The sequence below is a fragment of the Xenopus laevis genome, chromosome 7L, assembly GCF_017654675.1.
Source record: "Xenopus laevis strain J_2021 chromosome 7L, Xenopus_laevis_v10.1, whole genome shotgun sequence".
NCBI classification, from domain to species: Eukaryota; Metazoa; Chordata; class Amphibia; order Anura; family Pipidae; genus Xenopus; species Xenopus laevis.
Window position 1 is genome coordinate 73,173,096 of NC_054383.1, and position 26,357 is coordinate 73,199,452.

Sequence of the window (26,357 nt, forward strand, 5' to 3'; positions counted from 1 at the left end):
TTGGCTTTTAGCAGAGAGCCCAGAACAGCTAACAGGTGCAAATAAGATACTTTGTAACAATTTTGAGACACAAAAACACAGTTTAGATAAGGAGAAATATTTTCAAACTTTCATAACCTGCCAAATTTTGTAAAACAAACATGGTAATTAGGAGGTGTGGCCTCAGAAAGGGGTGTGGTCAACAAATTGCTGCGCTACGTGCGGAAAAAAAAATGTCGTCCCTCTTTTTACTTCCAAAATGTTGGGAGGTATGGCCTAAAGGTTAAAATGCATTAATTCAGCGTAAAAGTCGTAGTTCACCTTTATGTTAACTTTTAATATGCTATTGTATTTCAACTTAAGTTGGTCTTTTTTTGTAACTCTTGAATTATTTGCTTTCTTCTTTTGCCACTTTCCATCTTTCAAATGGGAATTACTGACCCCAGCACTGATCCCTTTTTTCTTCTAATCTGTCATTAAAACCACTGTGTAGTTGTTAAAGGAAATAGGACCCAAGCAACCTAGGCTGCTAAAAAGACAAACTGGAGGGCAGCTAAACAAAAAGCTAAATCATTTAGTAACCACAAAAACTAAAAAACTAAGAACAATTGCAAATTGCATTTCTCTTGTTTCAGCTTGTTTTTACAAACTATGGTAGTCTTTCTGAAGCAAACACACCAGTTTTACCAGTGCAGAGCAATTTACTGTTACTGTTCCTTTAAATGACACAGTAGATTCCTGCCAATATATCGGTGCTGGTGTGTGTTCAGGTTATGGTCTGTGGACAAACTGTAGCACCATAAAGGTAGCAGGCACTAGGTGATCACTAGCACACTAGTGATCATCTGATAAATGCACCAAATGCATAAACGCACCAAGAACATGTTATATATATCTATATCTGACTAGTGTTACAAGTGTAAGCAACAGTAAATGTTTCCTCATGTAATGAGATACAACATTACCTTAAAGGGATACTGTCATGGGGAAAAAATTTTTTTTCAAAATGAATCAGTTAATAGTGCTGCTCCAGCAGAATTCTGCACTGAAATCCATTTCTCGAAAGAGCAAACTGATTTTTTTATATTCAATTTTGAAATCTGACATCGGGCTAGACATATTGTCAATTTCCCAGCTGCCCCAAATCATGTGACTTGTGCTCTGATAAACTTCAATCACTCTTTACTGCTGTACTGCAAGTTGGAGTGATATCACCCCCTCCCTTCCCTCCCCCAGCAGCCAAACAAAAGAACAATGGGAATGTAACCAGATAACAGCTCCCTAACACAAGATAACAGCTGCCTGGTAGATCTAAGAACAACACTTAATAGTAAAAACCCATGTCCCTCTGAGACACATTCAGTATTCAGTTACATTGAGAAGGAAAAACAGCAGCCTGCCAGAAAGCATTTCTCTCCTAAAGTGCAGGCACAAGTCACATGACCAGGGGCAGCTGGGAAATCATCAAAATGTCTAGCCCCATGTCAGATCTCAAAATTGAATATAAAAAAATCTGTTTGTTCTTTTGAGAAATGGATTTCAGTGCAGAATTCTGCTGGAGCAGCACTATTAACTGATGTGTTTTGAAAAATGTTTTTTTTCCCATGACAGTATCCCTTTAATAAATAAAATTATATGTGTATGTATTTTAAAATATATAAATACATTTACAGATCTCCCCTGTTAAGAGTCAAGAGGTAAAATTCCTGCAATGTAGACCGTGACACTCGGTGCTTAATGTACTTACAATTGCAATCAAGCACAAAATGTCAGGCTTTATTGTTCTCTACACTTACGTAGAATTTAATCCGTAAACATCCCCATGGTTAGGGCTGCCAATATGTTACTGCAGGGCCATAAAACCTGCAGCTATTGTGCTCCTTGTATGTGCAAACCACAACTTCTCACAGAGAACAAATATAGTACTTTAAAAAGAAAGAGATGAAAATTTGCCATAAGTACCAGATAATGAAAAAGTTTTAAAATCATTTACAAATAATGTATGCTTAGGCGTTTGTTACTAAACTGCCTTATAGCACAATAATGACAGCAGAGCTGGTAAATTGCAACTACTTTCCTAACTGGTGTTTTATTTGATTCACAAATATGTATTTACCTTTTATCTAATCTGACCTACTTAACCTGTTTTGGTGCAGACCAGTGTAAATCCATAATGTCAGTTTTAGACTGGGGCCTTGTGGGCCAGTCTAACTTTCTAAACAGTTTCAGAAATGTCTAATTCCTAAATAGGTTTGAGGAGAAAAAATTTCAAAATTGTAATATGAGTTTTTAAAATATTATTATTTTGGGTATTTCTTCATTTATGTGTGTACACTTCCCAACTAACTATGATAACCTATATGTGCATGTGAATGTGCAAAAGTGTGCAAAAAAGCTAACAGAAAAGCAAAATAAAAGCTAACTTCAGGAAAATGTATATGAATATGTGTGTGTGACTGTAACCGAGTATCTAATATTGTGTCAATGGGGGGTCCCCATTTGTTCAGCAGGAAGTGTATGGGTGAAGCAGGGAGTTGTCTTGAATCCTCACACAGCAGACACACGATTGTCACATATCTCCTGTTTGGGGGTCGGTACTACAATGTTTGTGTCATTGGCCTAACATGACAGTCCACTTGGGTCATTGCCGAGAAGTTTTTCATTGCCTCTGATTCCTGCCACCAGTGCAGAAAAACTCTTGACTGCCATAGAACATATTTTTTATGTACTTGCCAGTTAGAGCCTGTGTCTGCAGCTCTTAGAAGATATGCAGGCCTGGATCACAAAGGCCCAGGTCTAGGGCAGCAAAGATCTGGGGGCACAATGCCGTCCACTGGCCGCCGTGGGGAAAGGGCAGGAGATCACTTTTCCAGCATCTGGGGGAACAGTAGCAGCAGGGAGTAGGTAAGCAAGGTGCAAGTGGAGGTAACGTGTTTGCAGGCAAAGGGTTTAATGAGTCGGTGATTCCCAGCATTCCCAGAATGACTGTAGCCTTAAGCGACCAAACTACCAATACCCAGATATTGGAAATCCACCAAAGTACTCACCAAGACCAAATAAATCTCGCTAATTGACTCAAACCTACTATATGAGCAAATGGCTATGGCAACATCCCAGCATATAAACCACAGCATAAAGTCCATGCTACTATGGCAACAGCAGAAAGAAAAATGTTACTTACCAACGTGGTGATGACATGTAGCCACATGACCTTCACAGGACCACAACTAGGGAAAAAGATATCTAGGAACGAACCTTTACTTACCTTCTCTTTTTTACCCTGGTTCAATTTCTGCTCTAAATTAAATTCCCTTATCTCTTTTCATATTTGCCCTTTTCATATTAATTTTCTTCATCTCTCTTTTCCTGTACCGTCTGCTTCCCCAGATCACATAGTGCCCAGATGTTTGGTGCTATGGCAGCACCCTGCTTGTGATGCTACTTAGCAATAGATACTACGCTTTTCTGGGAGTGCTCAGTACTTATGTGCTGTGAACCATAAGAGGATCAGATATGTGGCAGGAGATTCAACAATGAGCAACAAAGATTTGATTTTTACATCAGTATATATTATCCCAGAGCAATCAAACTATTTATAAGCTCTTTTCTTTATTATTTTGTAGTTGGCTAACCTTGCACTGCCAGGGAGACAATAGTTATGTGCCTTCTGTATTTGTTTTCTGGGCAGTTATTCATTTGTTGATAAAATAATTTCAACTAGGCATTTATGTGTTTATTAGCATACACATAAATACTTAAACTTCCTCTTGGCAAACATATTTTACTCAATAATGTCCAATAACATATCATTTATGGAGAAAAATACAAGTGAAGTGCAGAGAAAAGTGTAATTGTTTAGTATTACACCTCCTGGACACTGAAGGGTTATGGCATGGGGGGGGGCTTGAACGGGTTAGGAAGGCAGAGAGGACAGGTTTAGGTTAGGAGTGAGTGGAGAGAAAAGGGAAGGTGGAGTGGAGAAGGGAATTTATAAAAGGAGGGATTACTGGGAGCTGTACCTCCTCTTCTGTGGCAGCAGAGCAGGGAGCATCCTCCCAACCTTATTTTTGTTTTGTGGGGGGTATTTATTTCATCACAGCAGGGGTGTGGAGTTGGGAGTGAATGCTTTCCAGGTGGGAAGGGGCTCATATTCCCCTGCTTTGTGGAGGCATTTCAGTATCTCATTGGTTAGTGGCCCCAAGAGGTAGGTATGCTGAGTGAAGCTTCTTCAATCATTCAATCCTGTGGATTTTTTTGTTGGCATGCATTCCTGGGTATGATGATTACCATTTTAAATACTTATTTGTAGATATATAAATATATGTTTGTGTGTGTATCTGTTGTTCATTATTTTTGAGTAAATAACAGATGTGGCCTTTAACCTCCATCCTGGACTCTGTGTATGTTTGTTCTGAGTTTACAAGGTGTTAAAAGGGAAAGGGGGTTAATGGTATACTTCTAAGGGACAACCGGAGGCCTTGACACTGCCGTGGTCATAAGATATTCAACATACCAGTTGTAGTACATATTGCCATAACAAGAGTGAGAGATAAAGGGATACTGTCATGCGAAAACATGTATCCCAAACACATCAGTTAATAGTGCTACTCCAGCAGACTTCTGCACTGAAATCCAATTCTCAAAAGAGCAAACAGATTTTTTTATATTCAATTTTGAAATCTAACATGGGGCTAGACATTTTGTCAGTTTCCCAGCTGCCCCCAGTCATGTGACTTGTGCCTGCACTTTAGGATGGAACTACTTTCCGGCAGGCTGTTATTTCTGTTTGCTCTTTTGAAAAATGTATTTTGGTGCAGAATTCAGCTGGAGCAGCACTATAAACTGATGCATTTTGAAAAAAAAAACATGTTTTCCCATGTCAGTATCCCTTTAATTATAGCCTTTAACAATTAGTATTTAACAACGTTAAAGGGATCCTGTCATCGGAAAACATGTTTTTTTCAAAACACATCATTTAATAGTGCTACTCCAGCAGAATTCTGCACTGAAATCCATTTCTCAAAAGAGCAAACAGATTTTTTTATATTCAATTTTGAAATCTGACATGGGGCTAGACATTTTGTCAATTTCCCAGCTGCCCCCAGTCATGTGACTTGTGCCTGCACTTAAGGAGAGAAATGCTTTCTGGCAGGCTGCTGTTTTTCCTTCTCAATGTAACTGAATGTGTCTCAGTGGGACATGGGATTTTACTATAGAGTGTAGTTCTTATATCTACCAGGCAGCTGTTATCTTGTGTTAGGGAGCTGGTTACCTTCCCAATGTTCTTTTTTTTGGCTGCTGGGGGGAAAAAGGGAGGGGGGTAATATCACTCTAACTTGCAGTACAGCAGTAAAGAGTGATTGAAGTTTATCAGAGCACAAGTCACATGACTGGGGGCAGCACTATTAACTGATTCATTTTGAAAAATTATTTTTTTCCCATGACAGTATCCCTTTAATAACACAACTTCCAAGTTCAAATAAATAGTTTGGCAGGGGTAGTGAATTGAATTTCACAATAAGTACACTTCAATAACAAATTAGCAAATAATATACACCTACTTTCATGCAATAACGTGTCATAGTATTTACTTGTTTCAAAAGAAATGTTTTCCCAAGCTGACTTTATAAATGCATTCATGTACCGTAAGTGTGCAAGGTGTGGTTGTGGTTGCTGGGAGCTCTTACGAAGGGACTGGAAATTTATGACGAAAGTAGAAGTTTTGTTTTTGTGAAGTATCAGACTTAAATAAACGTTGCAAACTTTGGGTTCATGCATGGCTAGATTTCCTGAATCATGTAATGTGCTCAGATATCTTCCCTTCTGAAATAAAGGTAGGCTGCATCTTCGTGTTAAAAGAAATATATAAAATGTCTTTTGCTTTTCGGTTGCGGTCAAAGGGACAGTATACTGCCTTTTCAACAGTTCAATGAACGTGACTTGTGCTGAACATTTTTGCCAAGCTTTTTGTAGTGGGTAATGCTGGATGGTCACTTCATTTTTAGAAAATGTTTTGATTGAGAATTCCTCACAATACATCTGGTGTGTTCTGCTTCGTAGTCCCGCCACTAACAGCCTTGTGCTATTGAGCAATGGGATTTCTAGATTTTAAATGAACAGTAATATCAGGGCTGTTGATTGACAGAGGATTCTGACAGATGTAGTTAAAAAATAGGCAGAGGGGCCTCACATTAGAGATATTTGGTGGTTACTTTACATATTTTCTATTTTACAGATTATATGTCATCAATTGCTATACACTTATACATTTACAGTATAGAAGGAAACAGATAATTTACTGCTCCCATCTATGATATATATATATATATATATATATATATATATATATATATATATATATATATATATATATATATATATATACTGTATATATAGATATCATCTAATGGATTTCAGTTATTTAAAGGAAAACTATACCCCCCAAACAATGTAGGTCTCTATTAAAAGATACTGAGTAAAACAGCTCATGTGTAAAACCCTGCTTCATGTAAATGAACCATTATCATAATAGTATACTTTTTTAGTAGTATGTGCCATTGGGTAATCATAAATAGAAAATTGCCATTTTAAAAAATAATGGCCGCCCCCTGAGATCGTAAGATTCACTGTGCACACAAACAAACCACATGTAAGGTCACATGAGCCAATTAACAGACAGAGTTCTGCCTTTTGCTTCCTCACTTCTTCCTGTTACAGTTAGTGTTGTAGTATTACTGGTCAGGTGATCTCTGAGGCAGCACAGATAGAGTCACGAAATGGTGGTTCAAGGCAAGAGATGTAAAAGGGCAATATTTATGTAAATATATATTCCAGTTTGGTAAGATTCTTTAATATGTCATTCAATTTGATATAAACTATCTGTTGCTTAAGTATTCATTTTTGGGGTATAGTTTTCCTTTAAAAAGTATCTGTTTTATTTTAAAATATTCTTCATAGGATATCAAAAATGTAAAAGGCATTATAGGAATGAGGAATGCTCAGAAAACAGATACAGGTATGGGACCTGTTATCCTGAATGCTCTGGTTTTCCATATAACAGATCTTTCCGTAATTTGGATCTTGGTCTACTAGAAAATCATGTAAACATTACATTCAAGTACAAGGTACTGTTATATTATTACAAAGAAAAAGAAAACCATTCTTAAAATTTTGGATTATTTGGATAAAATGGAGTCTATGAGAGACATCCTCTCGGAGATTTCTGGATAACAGATTTCTGGATAATGGATCCCATACATGTAGTTACATTGCATATAATCTTTTGTGTAGATCAACAGTGCTTAAAGGGATCCTGTCATCGGAAAACATGTTTTTTTCAAAACGCATCAGTTAATAGTGCTACTCCAGCAGAATTCTGCACTGAAATCCATCTCTCAAAAGAGCAAACATATTTTTTTATATTCAATTTTGAAATCTGACATTTTGTCAATTTCCCAGCTGCCCCATGTCATGTGACTTGTGCCTGCACTTTAGGAGAGAAATGCTTTCTGGCAGGCTGCTGTTTTTCCTTCTCAATGTAACTGAATGTGTCTCAGTGGAACATGGGTTTTTACTATTAAGTGCTGTTCTTAGGTCTACCAGGCAGCTGTTATTTTGTGTTAGGGAGCTGCTATCTGGTTACCTTCCCATTGTTCTTTTGTTTGGCTGCTGGGGGGGGGAAAGGGAGGAGCGATATCACTCCAACTTGCAGTACAGCAGTAAAGAGTGATTGAAGTTTATCAGAGCACAAGTCACATGACTTGGGGCAGCTGGGAAATTGACAATATGTCTAGCCCCATGTCAGATTTCAAAATTGAACATAAAAAAATCTGTTTTCTCTTTTGAGAAATGGATTTCAGTGCAGAATTCTGCTGGAGCAGCACTATTAACTGATTCATTTTGAAAAAACATTTTTTTCCCATGACAGTTTCCCTTTAAGTTTTGCTTGATTTGTTGTTGATCTAATAGTAAGGCAAGCCATTTTGATTAAAAAGGTAATTGGGGAAGGTAATAAATAGTGTAAACTTGACAAAAAAATGGCATACAAATGAACAAAATTTCGCAATGTAATATTCTTTATGATACAGGTATTATATTGCCAGTTTTAATAGTGCATAGAACATGTTTTAAGAACTTCTGAAAAAGAATGAGTATTTATTGGCTATAATAATCTTTTTCAGTAAGACGTATTATTACATACAAGGCACAAAACCTGATTGTTTTTCTTTGCTTTACTAATGTGGGACAGTTATGTTTGGGGACATAAGATGCCCTCTTTTCAACCAAAAGGAATTATGTAGTTATGAATCTATAAAATGCACAATCTTTTTTTCCTTCTGGCCAACAAAAACCTACAGGTTTGCAACACTATGGGGCACATTTACTATGGGTCGAAAATCTAGGGTTAATTAGCCCTCGATATTCGACCATCGAAGTTAAATCCTTTGACTTCGAATATCGAAGTCGAAGGATTTACCGCAATTCGAAGGAATAATCGTTTGATTGAACGATTCGAAGGATTTTAATCCATCGATCAAACGATTTTCCTTCGATCACAAATTGCCTAGAAAGCCTATGGGGACCTTCCGCATAGGCTAACATTGGTGCTCGGTAGGTTTTAGGTGGCGAAGTAGGTGGTCGAAGTTTTTTTTAAAGAGACAGTACTTTGACTATCGAAAGGTCGAATAGTCAAACGATTTTTAGTTCAAATCGTTCGATTCAAAGTCGTAGTCAAAGGTCAAAGTAGCCAATTCGATGGTCGAAGTAGCCAAAAAAATACTTCAAAATTCGAAGTATTTTTCCTTCTAATCCTTCACTCGCGCTAAGTAAATGTTCCCCTTACATTCAAAAAGGAAAATGTATTGACATGGCTCATAGTTTTACGTTAAGGAATTTTTTTATGCATTCCTGTGTATTACTGTTGCTAACATAAATGATCCATGCACTGTTATTATTAGAGTTCATCACATGATATAGCAACATGTGAATAACCAGAAGCAGGTTATGCCAGACCTGCAGGCATACATGGAGTGTTGAAAATTCGGTTGCCAAAGGGCTTCCGGGCATCTGTGAACTTTATTGTTCTTATACTTTCTCCCCTTTATACCTAACTCTATTGAGTTTCCATTTTAATAACTTTGAGCCCAATGAATGCATGCCAAGTAATTGTAGTGGACTGGTTAACATGCAGCTAGATGAATCGCAGTCCTTGGCTATGTCTGTCTGAATAGTTTTTTAGAAAGTGATAGAAGCTACAACCATAAAGTATGTATCCATAAAAGGTGAGCATGACTGAAAATATTTAGTATCTCAGGAAAATGAAAAAAAAAAAAGGATTTTGCATGCATTTCTACTTAAAGGCAGATTTTCTAAAATGTGAGCTGGGGAAATCGAAAAGATTCTCAGAAGTTTAAAAACAAAGGCTCATTTGCAAACAGGGGATAATATAAGAAATGGTACATGTCTAGTGTTTGTAAATCCGCATTATCAGGTGTACTTTGTACAAAATTAAGAAACACAAGTATAGCAATATTGATCATTATTTTCTTATTTATTGGTTATTTATTGATTTTTTATAATTTTGTTATGCTTTGTTTTAGTGTTTCAACAATGAAATCTGCCATAGAGGTTATTATTCGCAAACTACCAAAATGAAGGGCAAACAAGGTAAGTCACATATACCTTTATACTTTTGGGGGTTTATTTATCAAAGTCAGAATTTATCTCAATATTTTCTGCTATAAACCCTGATCAAATTTGCCCTGTTTTTTTGCGCTTATTTATTATTACATTTCCTGAAAATTTGCTTTGCAGGAAAAAATCTTATCTGAATCTTTTTTTGTTGGATTTTTGCCCGGGGTATTGCACAAAACCCAGCGCACATCAAAAAATCATTGGGACTTCCCACATTGACTTATATGCAACCTCGACAGGTCTGAGATTCCGGATACTCTGATTCAGTTTTTTTCCATCCTCAGGGTTTAATAAATTCCGACAAATGGGTAATTTTTTTAATAGTCAGATTTTATAAAAAAGAAGTCACAATTTTTTTGTGATTTTTGCATTCAGAGTTTAGTAAATAACCCCCTTGGTGTGTATTTAAGGGTTTAATGTTGTTATTATTATTATTAATAATAATAATGCTTGAATTAACAGCTGACAGATAAAGACTCCTACCTACCCTTATACAGTATATCTCCTTTTTTTCAAGTGACATGCCTTAAATGTCTAAATCTGTGAGGCTATTTTATTAATGGGTAAAAACAAAAGTTCAACACAGTTCAACAGCATGATCAGTCAGAAATATGCATAGTGCTTGCAACTCTCGAAAAAAAATGTATCTGGCATGCCTAAGGTTTTAATTGTGCAAATTTAGGCTGAAGAATGCACAGTTTTCATAGGCTTTAGAACATAATTTGATTGGCAGCATTAGAGGGAGAAGCATTACGTAATTTTGTGCCATGTCTTCACATATAAGCCTCGTCCATGTCTTAAAGCCATACTCTTAGAGGGCTATTTATCAAAGGTCGAATGTTTGAGTTCTGTGAGATGTTTAAAACTTTGAATGGCCAACAACCTGAAACTCAAATCAATTGAATTACAATTCCATGTGAAAAAACGTGAATTGCTCTCGTTTTCGAGCGAAACCCTCAGAAAAAAAGCGTGAGCGTCATGAAGGCTATAAGCATCTTCAAATGGTTCAAGGGACCTCTGCCATTGACTTTTACATGACCTCGACAGGTTTTAGATGGTGTATTTTCAAGATATAGCTATTTCCAGGGTTGGGGTAAAATAAATCTCGAAAAATTCGAGCTTTTAAAAAAAACTAACATTATTCGAGTATTTTTTTTTTAACCCCAAAAATCAAAGTGGATAGTTTCACCAAATATGAATAAAAGCCATATAGATAAATTTTAGATTTGCTCACAGTCAGATACCACCTGTTTAAAGTGTGTCAAGATATTTAGAGTATTTTACTATACTATGGAAGGCCAATACCCAGAAAAGAAGATGTTTTCTTCCAAAGGTTGGTTTGCCTTAGGGTTCCTCGTCTATAACATGTCTGTAATGTCCAGTCAGCCCTTTAGGGGCTCCTGGAAGTTTGAACTTTTTTTTACTTTTATGGTAGAAGTAATGCCATATTCACATCTATTAGCCTTAATCCAAATTTATTAAAAAAAAAAAACAACAACTCCAAATTGATCCCTGGACCCCTCCCATTGACTTAAACAGCAATTCAGCAGGTTTTAGGTGGCGATTAGTCATATTCAAGTTCTTAAAGGGCCAGAGTATGATAAATCTTGAAAATCTAATTAGATTTTTTTAAAACTCGAAAAGAATTTCAATAACTCCCTAGTCGAATTTGACAGTTTTGACCACTAACAAACAAATTTGAATTTGGAATTTGAATTTTCAATCCAACCCTTGATAAATCTGCCCCTTAGTGTTAGTCTTTCTTTAGGTGGCAGTGGAGTGGTTAATTGATTTTCAATTTGCATTGAACCGTGCATTAGCTTGATTGTTGCTTGACTTAGTATATTTGCAGAATTTATAGTGCTAAACTCAGTGTTCTATTTGCAGAGATAAACCTGTTTATCATGTCTGCAGGTTTTTAATATACAGTCTTAGATTAGGGATTGAAAGGAAAGAAATTGATACAGTATTTTGGGCGGGTCATGTTGTACCGTGAAAGGCTGTGGGTACTGGGACCTGAAACAGATTATACAGTGAGAGGCAATGGGTATTATCAGGCCAATAATGGGCACCTTTCATCTGTGTATAAATGTTTGGGGTGCCAGTTTCTTTCCAGTATCTAAGGGGTGTAATTAGAGTCCCAAGGGCCACAATATACTATGGTCAGTCACAAATTCCACCACTATGAAGAGATTTGTTTTTTGCTAAATTTCTAATGGATCCATTTTTCTGGGAGACCAAGGGGCACATTAACTTAGCTCGAGTGAAGCATTTGAATGGGTACTTCGACCATCGAATAGGCTACTTCGACCCTCGACTACGACTTCGAATCGAACGATTCGAACTAAAAATCTTTCGACTATTCGACCATTCGATAGTCGAAGTACTGTCTCTTTAAAAAAAACTTCGACTACCTATTTCGGCACTTTAAACCTACCGAGCATCAATGTTGGCCTATGGTGACCTTCCCCATAGGTTTTCTAAGCTTTTTTTGATCGAAGGAAAATCCTTCGACCGATGGATTAAAATCCTTTGAATCGTTCAAATGATTTTTCCTTCGATCGTTCGATCGAAGTATTTGCGGTAAATCGAAGGATTTCACTTCGATGGTCGAATATCGAGGGTTAATTAACCCTCGATATTCGACCCTTAGTAAATGTGCCCCCAAATGTGTTGTGAATATTAGTGATGTTCACTGTTATTAGGAGTCCTGGATTGCACAGTTTACTATTTCATGGAGAGTGAATCAAAAATCTTATTTTAAGCTATTTTGATTGTTTGCTACTACAAAAGTAAGGCTTTTGCAGCACTGAGGGGTTGGGATGTATCCATTCTTCCCACAAAGTAGCCCCTCACTCAAACATTCACAATTAACATAAAAAAAAAAATCTTATTTTTTTTATTGTTTCATGTTGTAAACTACCTGTCAATATAGTTCTCTGGCTAATGGCACACAGGCTGTTATATTCACTGACGTACATAAGCCATATAAGAAGCTGGTCTGCCTCATATATACCATAGCGCAGTTATCCCTAACCAGTGACTCGTGCGCAACATGTTGCTCACCAACCCCTTGGATGTTGCTGCCAGTAGCCTCAAAGCAGGTGTTTATTTTTGAATTCCTGGCTTGAAGGCAAGTTTTGGTTGTATAAAACCAGGTGTATTGCCAAAAAAAGTCTTCTGTAGCTAGCTAGTCCACATAGGGGCGTACAAATAGCCAATCACAGCGCATTAATGGCATCCCCAGGAACTTTTTTCATGCTTGTGTTGCTTCTAAACTCTTTTTTATATTTGATTGAGGCTCATGGGTAAAAAGGGTTGGGGACCCCTGCTTTAGCTTGTGCCATTAGTCTTAGACTTTGAGCCTTTGTACCATTTCCTGTTGTTGAATTTATTGGTCTTTATCATAAGTTTACAAAGTCTTTGCATGAAAGCCTCAAATTCAGATCGTGCAAGCACCTCATCCACGATAATTTATATTTTTATTATCAACATAAAAGAGACTATTTAAAACAGTGTGGGGTTTCCTTTACTTTGATAAGCTTTCTTATTGCTATCACCAAATATAATCATGTTAAGGGCAATGCCACAGAAAAGGAAATGCATGCTGATGTATTCTATGCAATGACACAATTTGTATCATAGAAGTTTATACAGAAGATTGTATCCACTGGTAGACTGGCTTGATTTATTGTGTGGGACAATTTGAATCATACCAATGGCAATTTCAGTGTTGGCCAAACAACAGGGTATTTGTCTGCATTTTATTGCGGGAGACAAAGTGCGGCATGTGTCATTGTCTTAAGTCTTAAATCCCTATAGTGATCTAAACAGTGAGTTTCACATAGGATCTCTGATTAATGTGGTCTAAAAGTAAAATAAAACTTCTGATTTATGAAACAAGAAAGAGGCATAATCATTTGATAACGCCTCCCTATGCAAGCACAAATGTCACTACAGGTAAAGGACCCATTATCTGAAAACCCGTTATCTGGAAAGTTTCAAATTACAGAAAGGACATTCAACATTTTTAAAAGATATTTACTTTTTCTCTGTAATACGATAGTGAATAAAGTACTCCCTCTTGTAAAATATAAGGATATTATAAGTTACCAAGGAGTTTTTATACAGGTCATGGAACGCCAAGGTGACTTCTAATATCCTCATATTCTGCAACAGGTTTTTAGTGAGTCACGTGACAGAAATGTCAACACTAAGCACATAGGGCACATTTACTATTGGTCGAATATCGAGGGTTAATTAACCCTCGATATTCGAACCTTGAAGTAAAATCCTTTGACTTTGAATATGGAATACCGCATTTAGTACGATCGAAGGAAAAACTATTAAATCCTTTGAATCGAACGATTCGAAGGATTTTAATCCATCGATCGAACGATTTTCCTTTGATCAAAAAAGCTTAGAAACCTTATGGGGACCTTCCCCATAGGCTAACATTGTTCGGTAGGTTATAGGTGGCGAAGTAGGTAGTTTTATGTTTTTTTTAAAGAGACAGTACTTCGACTAGCGAATGGTCGAATAGTCGAAGGATTTTTAGTTCGAATCGTTCAAGTCCAAGTCATAGTTGAAGGTCAAAGTAGCCAATTCGATGGTCGAAGTAGCCAAAAAAATACTTTGAAATTCGACGTTTTTTTCATTCAAATCCTTCACTCGAGCTTACTAAATGTGCCCCATACTGTACAAACTTTAGTGATGATTTGCTTGTACTAGACATTACCTCAACATGGCAGAATAGTTGCTTAGTTTTGCAGGAACATACATTTGCTTCCATGCACCTGTTTTTTATTGCAGTGTGCTTGCAATCAACTCGGCTGTGTGCTCTTACCTTTAATTTGTTTCCTAAGGAAAGATCTTTTCAGTGGCTCTGCAAAAGTTTAAAGCATGTATTTTCTAAATATAAATGTAATACTTTTCAAATTTAGCATTAACTAAATGAATACGCAGACTATGCGCTTTCTATAAATACCATCTACACTTACCTTCTAATGCTCAAGATGATGAGTTTTGAGCATGTTAGCAGCTTATTTAATTGTATGTGGGGCCAAACTATGGCTTCACTCATGTTATCCATTTATTAGCTCAGGGATCGATCAGGTCATATCTGACCTGCCAAATAAGTAGGTCTGTCTGTCTACTGGTCTTCCAATAACATTATATAATGGCACATTCACATTTTTGGTAAAGATATTTGTCAGCATTGTGACCAAATTGAAGTATGAGAAAGGCTTTACAATAAGCTTACTGTACTGCAGGCTTATGTATATTCTGGTATACTGGTCAGAGGAAGTACTTGTCAACTTATGAGTTTGGATTCTTTTGAGATTGCAGAAATAAAATGTAGTTTGTTATTTATGCAAGAGTTGTGTATGTTTGTTTCCTTTTGCTTGCATGGAAAATGTGTGTCTTATGTTTTTTTTTTCCTCTGCTGATCTCTTTTTAGGATGGAAAGCAATAGCTTTTTTCTTCGTTGTAATGTTCTGTTTTGGAATGTGCTGGTTTCTACATATGGAATATTACATGCAAAGGTGAGTGAAGAAATTATTTCTGTCTGTGGGAACTAATGCTTTTTGACCAGACTAGAAACCTGTTGACCTGTTTGTAGAAACATGATATATTGTAACTGAAACAGTAACAAATACATTATTATTACTTTTTTGGATATTCGGTTTTTTAGATTTTTTTTTTCAAAACCAGTAAGCGACTCATTTGAAGGTATGTGTATCCTCTAATGTGCTCTCTTTGCATGGTGCTTATGAATCAAAGGTCATCTGCATAAAACGGGTACAAAACGTAATGTTTTGTGCGTTTGGACCCTGCATCATACTTTGCACAGTGGGGACAGGACACAAAGACCTGCGCTACCACCCATGATTTCACTGTTTCTGGGTGCACCTTGGGAAGCACAGAGGACCCACCGCATTGCATCCTAGACAGTCTGCTCACCCCTAGTTTCAGCCCTTTGAGTAACTAAGGGTGGTTTTACTTACAGGTCATATCCAAGTGTTCACAAAATCTGTATTCCTGGTGATGCAGCATCCAAGGCAGAGATCCTGATTAGCAAGTGAGTACCTGACCCAATTACTACTCTGGAAATAACAAATCTGCTGTGCTGGAACTCTGTAACTTCAACATAAACCCTTAGATTCTTTGGTATGGCATGCAAAGTGTTAAATATCACTTTTTTGGTTACGTATTTGTTATGATTTAGTTGCTAGAACAATAATATAAAGCAGCAGAGAAATAAATTGCAACTTTAGAGGACACCTTATCTGTTAAACAATAAATCTAAATGTTAAGTAATCACGAAATGCCAGTTAGAATGTTTATCAGTGAACCATATACATCTAGTTGAAAAGTTAGTTATTGTAATAACACATGACTAAACAATATATTAATGCTTCTATTCTGAATATATTCATGGTTCAGTTGCCAAAACAGCAAGCAATGAATCGTGATGTTAGACAGCTACCGGCTTGCTAAACAATAAAAATTAAGTTATCACAAGTTGCCAGCCAAACTTTTATCAGCAAAAGGTTGATGACCTTAATTTTCCACTTTATGGCGGCTACTAAAAAGGCCCTATTCCAGTTTTGGATTTTTAATTTCCCCCCCCTTCAATAAAAGATATTTTAGCACAATTAAACCAGCTTTGCTGGCAAGAGGCCATAAAAACTAGATCAGAACAATCACATCATAAACTCAGGTTTACTGATGATTGGTCTCATTATTTTGATGAAGTTAACCCTAGGCATAACTGTTGTTACAGTTTTAACTATTTTATTTATCGGGCAGCTTTAATGGTTATGTATCATGATAAAATATTCTGGATTTGGTAAATTCACCATGTGAGATTTTTTTTTTATTGGTTTATATTTATATAGTTGTTATATAATCTTGTGTTGTCAGCTGCATGACATTTACATTTATTTATTCTTTCCAGCTTAATATGATCTGCTACATTGTAATTCTTTTATGCTTTGGAAAAACCCAATAAAAATGTTGGAGCAGCAAAAGGTTGATGTTTGACAGCACATAAAGACTTTCAGTCTGAACCAATTCTCTCTTTATTGACTTTAATTATATAGATTAAGACTAAGGCTAGTCTTTATCAAAATATCAAGACATATCAGAATTAACAATTCACTATATTAATATTAAATTGTCTAATGCTTAATAGTAACACTCCTTCACCTCATTTTATTTATTCCTGACACTGCAGTCCTTTGCTCAGTTTAGAAGTGGCCGGTAGGCAGATGGTTGGGGCAGGGGGTATGTGGAGGATCAGTCAAGCTTGGTGGTTCCATGAGCAGCAGGATTGAACTGTCCCCAACCAGTAGCTCATGAGCAACATCTTGCTCACCAACCCCTTGGATGTTGCTCCCAGTGACCTCAAAGCAGGAGCTTATTTTTGAATTCCAGGCTTGGAGGCAAGTTTGGTAATAAAAACCAGCTGTACTGCCAAACAGAGCCACAATGTAGGTTGTGCATTCACATAAGGGCTACCAAATGGCCAATCACGGCACTTATTTGACACCCAAGAACATTTTTCATACTAGTGTTGCTCCACAACTCCTTTTACTTCTGAATGTTGCTCAAGGGTTCAAAAGGTTTGGGATCCCTAATCTAAAAGGTGACTTCCAATATGTTTACAGGGATACAGTATCTTTTATAATCTTACATATTGGAAAAAAAACATAAGCAAGTTAAAAAAAACAATAAAATTCACCAATTGTTCTCTGCTCCAGTCCTAGAAACAAGCCTTATAGTTCACTGCTAAATTTACTTGCTGGGACATAGTGCAATTCCCCCCACCAACTTCTTAAAGGGGACATAATCAAAAGTTATAAACAGCATGTATATAAACACATATACATATACATATACATATACATATATACATATTAAAAACAGACAGCACATACAATACTGTAAAAAATGTATATAAAATTGCATCCTTGCTGTACACATCCTTTTGTCCAAGATTACTTGAAGGTACCTAGATTTCTTTTAATCTATACAGAATAATTGTATAAAACTGTCTTCACATACAGTAGATATTCCCCTTTAACAGACACACCTCACTGAGATAATTAAAGGGCAGTGTTCAGTTAACACTGATGGTTCATATGGATGACTGCACATCTTTTAATGTAAAACATCTAATTGATTTTTACTGCTTGGGCTCGGAAACTTTCCTCATCATTAATCTATTTGCATTTACAAGTTTCAAGAATTCTCTGTTAGTGCCTTTAATTTCTCATATTTCCACAGTTACTCGAGGGATCATCCTGTCTTCCTACAACTGAGTGATTATTTTTGGGTTAAAAATCAATCTATATATCGACTGCCTTATGGCACCAATGGAAGTGGTAAGATGGCAAATGTTCTGCTGTGCGTTTGAAATAAATATGGTTGTGTGTGCCATAATAATACCTCTAAATACACTGGAGCAGTACAACTTTACATCAAACAACTGCAGTAGGATTAGGTCTAGTAAATCATTGCATGCAATAAAAAGCATGCCAAGAGTGATCTATAAACAAATAAAAATATTTTATGACCAGATAATGCATCCATGTGCCAGATTTATAGATAACAACAAGAAGCTGTGTCAACTCAGAAAAATTATAGAGCATGTGTAACTCTGCTCATGGTCACTAACCCACAAGTAAGAGCTGTAGAACATTCTGACAAGTTACATCTTCAACACTTTTTCCCCTCTATCCATTAGTAAGGCATTTTGTAAAAAGATACCCACACATGCATGTATGCAAAGGGTTTATCAACACATCAGACAGTAAAATCTTACACATTTAATAAATATCCCATACTGTACCAGATTCATTGTTAGAAAAACTTAGCTCATGGTTTATCTCATGGAAACAGAATAGAAGTCGGGGGTAGGAGTCTGGTACTCAATTAGTTAGAAATTGGAAGATGCTTCATTTTAATTTCTTGCTTCTCTGTATAAGCCTTACAGCAGATGGTGTAGTTCTACATCAGTGTAGAATACACCATTCACTCTCTTCCGCCCTGTATATGTGGATTTTTCATATACATGCGGGGAACAAATTCCACCCCTGTGAGCGCTGACAGACTTATGCCATACCTTGTGGTGCACTTGCAGACATGGGGTGGAAGAGAGTGAATCAATATTTTCTCCATTGAGAATATACACCAGTGGGGATGATACACTGTGTGCCACAGGCTTAGGCACTCAGGTCAGATTGTGAAGTGACTACATGTGTTTATATTAAAGTTGCCACCTATCTGGTTTTCCTTTGGGATTTCTGGTTCAGATCTACCTGTGCGGGTTTCACAGTTCTAAAATCGAGACAAATTATAACCCCACTCCCTATATCACCCTCATCAAAATCATCACCCTGCCTCTGATGTCATCCCTTACTCCCATGACATCATCACTGCACCCCTTTTACATCACTTTTTTGATTTTAAAAATGGTGACAACCCTAGTGTATGTGTTTATACTTTTGGACAGAACATTTTTCTGTATGAGGCTCACATCATATATTACATATAGAAGTCTGTGGAATGTATCACTCTGTGTAATCCACTGTATATGAGTACCCTTTACTCATTCTTCTTTGTGAAATTACCCCCTTTGTTTTTCTTAACAAACAGACCTGAAAGTTTGAAATTTGCAAGTGCCCATTTTACTCATTTGCAGTTACTACAGTATTTGCCATTCTGCAATGTATATCAGTATATTCCTGCTGAATAACAGAAACTTTTTTTTTTAACAGAGGAACTGCTGATGAAATTTCTGGCTCTCACAAATCGCTACCATGTACCAGAGGAGATCAAACGGTAAGGCCTCATGGCTGCCGCAAAGTTAAAGCAGTTTATTTACATGGTTAATTTAGATTAAATAAAAAGTACAACTCTTTCATGTTATCCTCCAGTATTGATCTATCTATCTGTCTGTCTGTCTGTCTGTCTGTCTGTCTGTCTATCTGTCTATTATCTATCTATCTATCTATCTATCTATCTATCTATCTATCTATCTATCATCTTGCTATCATCTCTCTCTATATATCTATATATAAACTCACAGACATGCACTATACATTCACTTATAAGTCCTTCTGCAAAGTCTGTCCACAAAACCCTTAAGGACTCTTCCAACACAACTCCATTTAGTGTATAACTACCATTTAAACGAATAATAATATGTTTGTATACATGATACATTTTATAATTATATTTTACTTTATATACATTTTGCCAAATGGATTATCCTGTATTTATCAATTTGAACTAATTTGAAAGTTTTCTGCACAGTCGTTAGTTTATTTAAATCTCTCTGCAAAGTAGAAGCACAAATCTTTAGTTTTGCATAATTTTGTATCAGTATGATACAGACGGTCATTTTCGAAAATTTTTCAATTTGTCTTAATTTTTTTTTATTTTAGGGGGTTTTGAGTTATTTAACATTTTGTGCAGCAGCTCTCTAGGGTACAACATACTTTTATGATGGCAGCAACTGCTGAATACAGCTGAAACTGTGTATGTCCGATTTTATATATGTTTGGCATTTACATGGTCAAGTGACAGTCCCCAAAGAAAAGATTGGTGTCATTGGACTCCTGCATTCCTATGCAGTTGAGTGCACATAAAAGCCACCACATGGGAAGACAATTATAGATGCCTGGTGTAATAGCCCTTAGAGTGATATTAGGGGACCTATTTACTAAAACAAATTCATTTTATTTTTTTCACAAAACAAAGTGGACTTAACTCTCTTCCACGAATTGAACTCATTTACCAACCATTTTTCTCAAAAAAGTCAGAGCAAAAACACACTGCAATAAAATTGAGCGTTAATTCGTATTGGGCAATTGACACTCTGAAAATGAGATTCGATTTTATTGAATTGTTTCTGCGAAAATTTTATATTGTTCGAAAACCCTGACTTTATCAGATTATCCAGCGCAGATCACAATGTTTAGAAACAACTTCAGGGACATCTGCCATTAATTTATACATGACCTCAACAGGTTTGAGATGGAGTATTTATGGTTTGGATTTTTAGCAGCTTTGGGGTATAATAAATCTCTAAAAATCTGAGCACCAAATGTAGGTGGAATGCATCAAGAATAATGGTGGCTTAAAGTATAGATTTAGAGGTTGCTAACCCTTGCCTTGTTTTGTAGTACAACATTAATAACATTTCTGTAGTATGTGCCCTGGTTTAAATAATTCAGTTGTAAAATCTCTGTATGTTTCAGGCTGCCATGCCGGAGGTGTGTGGTTGTTGGTAATGGGCACCATCTAAAAAACAGTTCGTTGGGAGAAACTATCAATAAATATGATGTTGTGATCAGGTAAGAAAGTTCTAGATTGCAAATAGCCTGTCCTAATTTTTTTATTTAGCAGTAGACAATACGTTGAATTTACATATCACAAGTACTGCTAGCAAAGTGCAATTTCAAGCACAATCATTATTTTCTTTAAACAATATACTGCATATTGCCAGAATTCTGGGGTCATTTTGGACACAAATTCAACAAAGATTCAACAAAATGTCCATAACTGGGAATGTATTTCATCACATATTGCATAGAAATCCATTTGGCATTGTTTTTGGTGTTTATTGTGTGAGTGACGTCAGCAGCCAAGTCTTTAGGTGTAAGTGTGCTGTGCCTATTGATGAGAGCATAAAGACAACCCTGAAGGTACTGCCTAGTCAGGTGGTGCTGGTACCTCCAGGGATTCCAATTCAGAATGGAAGGAAGGACTAATCAACCAAAGTGCAATTATTATTATTAATTTGAATACCTCGTGGGCATAAATAAGCCCTAACATTTATGTGCAAGCAGTATATAAATGATTAAGCATCAGCCACGATACCAGTGGGGTTTATTTAGCAAAAAAAAGATGGAACTGGAAAATCTAGAATGTTTCTCGCCCACTGCATAGGTTTTGAATATTTAATAACATAGTGGCTATGTGTAAGACACTGGAAAATGTAAGACACCAGGAGATGGCTATAGGTAAGCTATATGACCCATAAAAGTCTAAATAACATTCTGATTTTGCAGCTAGGGATTACTATTCCACAAAAAGAGTATTGCCATTTACCATGCTTAATAAACACACATAATACCACCAAAAGTCTTCTCAAGAGGTTAAAAGCACTTGAACTGTTTTTGCCATGTGCCTTGCATATATCTTCATGTTCTGAAGGATTTCAATAACTTCCTTAACCTCTAAGTGAAGTTCTCAGAGAAGGATCAAACCATCCAATTTTCTATCCTGTAATCTTGAATGTGAAATAAGACCCCTTATTATTGTAGTATTGTAAAATGCTGCTTAGGTTGTTGTCACTATATAAATAAATGTAATGAAAATGAACATTTATTGTCTTCTGGCTGAATGAGAACTACTGAGGATACTTGTGTTGCAAAGTGCAATTTTTAGATACAAATCCCATGTTTTTATTCTGCATTGCAGCCTTTCCTCCAGAATTCCAGTATAATTGTGGAAATGCAAAATCTTGTTTGCCTTGTGGCACTAAGCTGACCAGTTCTCAAGTTAGATACAAAAGCTTGCTAGCATTACACTTACAGCTCAATAAATAAATAAACAAACAAACGCCATACCTATCATTATTGTATAGTGTGTGATAGTAACCTTAAAAACAGCTGTTAGTAAACTGATTTGAGCTGTTTACTTAAGTACACAGGATTCAAATCACCCAACCCGTTCCCTTAACTGCTCAAACCATTAATTTCTACCTATATTGGCACTGGAGGGGGCTAGTCACCACACACAGTCCACCCATGCAGTCCTTCCCCACAACTTCATCACTAAACACCATTGCATGTTCATACTCACAAATCCTATGCAGATTGCAGCTATCATTTTCAGAGTGGGGATTGTGTATCTTCTGTTGGGCATCTTAACAATGCTATGAATCTCTCTACATTTGATACAGGCATGGAGTTTCCCTCAAACCTGGTATCCTGGCATTTCTTTCTTCTCTGTAATAATAGTATCTTGTACTTGACTGTATCTAAGCTGAATAAATACATATTGGTACAACAATCCTATTGGGTTATTTAATGTTTAAATTTTTTTGAGTAAGTACTTGTATGTAACCTGTATCTATGATACAGCCACTCTCATATAAAACAGTGATACTGAATATTCTTTATAAATACTCTGTGTAACGTTCATATTATCCTTATCTCCTGAACAATTATTTCTTTCTTTCTTCCACAGGCTTAACAATGCTCCAGTCCATAAATATGAAAAAGACGTAGGCAGTAAGACAACAATGCGCCTTTTTTACCCAGAGTCTGCTGATTTCGATCCTCAGTTAGATAATAACCCAGACACTCTGTTGGTGCTAGTACCATTCAAGCAATTGGACATCCAGTGGATGAAGATCATCTTAAACAATGAGAAAAGGGTATGTTGCACAAGTCTAGTAAATATTAGACTGTTTAAATTATGTAAAAGCTGGAAAAATAAAAATGAAAACAAAATTAGACCTTTCTTTAAAAGACTTCCTTAAAGATACAGTACAATAAATTTACAGTTTTGTGCCTGAAACAAAGTCTAATATTAACTAATGCAGCGTGAATTATTCTTAATAAAAGTTATTTGCATGCATTGAAATATTTTTGCTTTTGTGTAGATATTGAATGTGTTCACAGTAGTTTATTAGGAATTGCAGCACTCATTCCTCATTTATTCACATCACACATATTAACTGTTGCACAGTAAACTATAATAACCAATAATCAAATCTTTGCTTTCTTTGTTCTTCTTGCACATGGCTAAAAATAAAACTAACCACTCATTTGGTTTATACCCACATGCCCACTGTTCATATTTAAAAATACAAAGGATTGCAACCAAGGGAGCGAAGGGAAATTAGCATTACTACAAATTCCACAGTTGAATACACATGTTTCACACAAATTTTACTAGTCAGACAATTGACAATTGAAAATGCTGGCTAATCATTTTGTGCAGGAAAACCTCTGGAGTTCCCTTTTAACAGGATTAATTAGCAGATTAATATACAGAAAAAAAGTATTGCAAATTGTGAATCGAGATTTTATGACACATTATCACATCATAAAGAAGAAATCCTACATTGTTATTTAGGCAAAATATGAAGCATTAAACATAAATATTTTAAAAGTCATAGAGGCCCATTTATCAACCATTTAGTGGTATTCGAGGTTTTTAAAACCACAAATAAACTCATTTTCTTTAAAACTACAAAAGCCATGTCATTTATTAAAATATCCAAATATAAAATGCATGAATGAAAAAAATGCTGAACAATGTGCTAAGGCATACAAAAATCTCAAAAAGTTTGAGTTTTTCCAACAATTACTAGTAAAAAAAAAAAACCCTGAAAACCTCTAAAAGTCCAAATGCCTAAAAAAAAGTCCAATAGGATCAGTGCAGATCCCATTAACTTCTAGGACCTTGTCTGTTTATACACTTCATACATCTCAAATTGATAGAGTATTAGAGAAATAAACAAAAAACATGAATTTTTAGATAAAAATTAAATTTGTGAAAAAAATACAAATATGAATATTAGTAAATAGGCCCCATTGTATATGACATGATAAAATTGCTTCAATGGGATCTTTAAACAAAACTTTTGTAGTGTTTTAGTGATTACTTTCATACCCTGCTAAAATTGTTTTGTGCCCCAATCAACGCCATTTAATGACATTTCTTCTTTTATAGGTTCGTAAAGGTTTTTGGAAAATGCCTCCCATCATTTGGGAGGTAGAGCCTGAAAACATCCGCATCTTAAACCCATATTACATGGCAGTTACTGCTACACAGATTCTTAAATCTAAAAAAATGACACCGGTAAGTGTGATGCTATATCATTGCTTGTCAGCATATCATCCGGTTACTTTTTTATCAAGGAAATGATATGCTGGCCCACATGTGTTATCAGGGCCGCCATTAGAAATCACGGGGCCCCGTACAACAAAATTTTTGGGGCCCCCTGGGCCCCGCCCACACTGTCGACCAAGTTCCACCCCATATCCCGCCCACTCCACATCGCAGTTAAAAGACCACACAGACATCAGCGCTAAAAAAGTAACCCCCCCACACAAGTTGTAAAAAGCTATTGATGGTCAGGGCCCCAAAAAAAAAAACATTGGTGGCAGGGGCCCCCTTATAAGTTAAAAACAAATTGGGGCCCCAAAAAAAATTTGAAATTTTTTTTTAAAAAAAAAAAAAAAAAAAAAAACATTGGCGGCAGGGGCCCCCTTATAAGTTAAAAACAAATTGGGGCCCCAAAAAAAAATTTGAAAAAAAAAACTGGTGGCAGGGGCCCCCTTACAAGTTAAAAAAATTTGGGGCCACCAAAAAGAAAATTAGTTTTTTTTTTAAAAAAAAAAAACCAAAAAAATACAATGGTGGCAAGGGTCCCCTTACGAGTTAAAAAAAAATTGGGGCCCCAAAAAAAAGTTTTAAAAAAAAGATTGGTGGCAGGGGCCTATAGAATATTAAAATAATACATTGGTGGCCAGGGGATTAAAAAAAAAAAACACAAACTGGTGTTCAGTAGGATTGAACTCATGGCTTCAGTACTTCAACTTCGCCTCCTTTCGTGACTTCGGGTCTTTTCACCGCTTCAGGACTTCAATTTCGGCTGTTTTCGTGACTTCGGGTCTTTGCGCTGCTTCAGGACTTCGGCTTCGGCTGTTTTCGTGACTTCGGGTCTTTTCGGCGCTTCGTGACTTCGGGACTTCGGCTTTTTCCGTGACTTCGGGTATTTTCGGCGCATCGGCTTCGGCTTTTCGGCACTTCCGCATTCGGCACGCAAGAGGCAAGACGTACGGCTCGGGCGCTCGTAAGGGGGGCCCGGATCTTCAAAAAATGCAGCGCTGCCGGGCCCCCCTTCATGCCCGGGCCCGGTACGCTTGTCCCCCCTGTCCCCCCCTGATGGCGGCCCTGTGTGTTATCAAGGCTCATTTACTAACCTTGTGTTATTTAATACGTGCAAGAAGTTATGTAATGAAACACTGATGGGGTAATAAAAGTTACAAACTTTTCACCTTTAGCAACCAGTTAGCAGTTAGCTTTTACTCGTTGCTAGTTTAAATGCAAACATTTCATTGGTTCCTGGGGGTGACTGCACCTGAACAAACTTACCCCCATATTTGATAAAAGGCTCTAAATTCACACAGGTGCAGTTACTCATAGCAACCAATAAGGTGTTTATTTTAGACAGGTGATCAGGAAATGCTTTCTGCTGGTTGATTGCTATAGGTGATTGGATCAGTAAAATATTCTGCAACTTTTTTTTTTAATTCTCCCCCATAGTGCCTTGTATTATATATGTGGGTGTAGTAACAACCCTTATTGGTTCCTACTGTAGTTCAGAGGGAGTGTGTGTGGGCAGGAATGGAGTAAAGTACCAATTATATTAAAAAAAAAAGTAAAAATGTTATTTACATTTAGGGGGTTATTTACTAAACTCCGAATTTATCTCATTATTTTATTTAAAAAACCTGAACCAAACTCCCGATTTGACATTATTTATTATTTAAAAAACTCGAATTAATCAATTTTTTTCTGACTTTTTTCCCAAATTGCTTAATTTTTTTCGAGTTTTTGCCCGAAAACCCCAGATTTTTGGAGTAAACCCA

General features: G+C 36.4%; 1 protein-coding gene across 9 annotated transcripts in view; it reads left to right on the forward strand.

Annotated features, from left to right (window-relative positions):
- st3gal4.L (ST3 beta-galactoside alpha-2,3-sialyltransferase 4 L homeolog) overlaps positions 1-26,357 on the forward strand; it is a 97,088-nt gene that overhangs the window by 68,004 nt on the left and 2,727 nt on the right. For 8 of the 9 annotated variants that reach the window (XM_041568568.1, XM_018224618.2, XM_041568569.1 and 5 more), the window contains 8 exons: positions 9,579-9,645; positions 15,134-15,218; positions 15,683-15,754; positions 17,965-18,062; positions 19,458-19,521; positions 20,943-21,038; positions 22,939-23,128; positions 24,433-24,561. In XM_041568568.1, the coding sequence (XP_041424502.1) occupies positions 9,579-9,645; positions 15,134-15,218; positions 15,683-15,754; positions 17,965-18,062; positions 19,458-19,521; positions 20,943-21,038; positions 22,939-23,128; positions 24,433-24,561 (801 nt within the window). Of the gene's footprint in view, positions 1-5,661; positions 5,814-9,578; positions 9,646-15,133; positions 15,219-15,682; positions 15,755-17,964; positions 18,063-19,457; positions 19,522-20,942; positions 21,039-22,938; positions 23,129-24,432; positions 24,562-26,357 lie in introns of those variants that run through there. The other variant, XM_041568570.1, reaches the window with a different exon arrangement.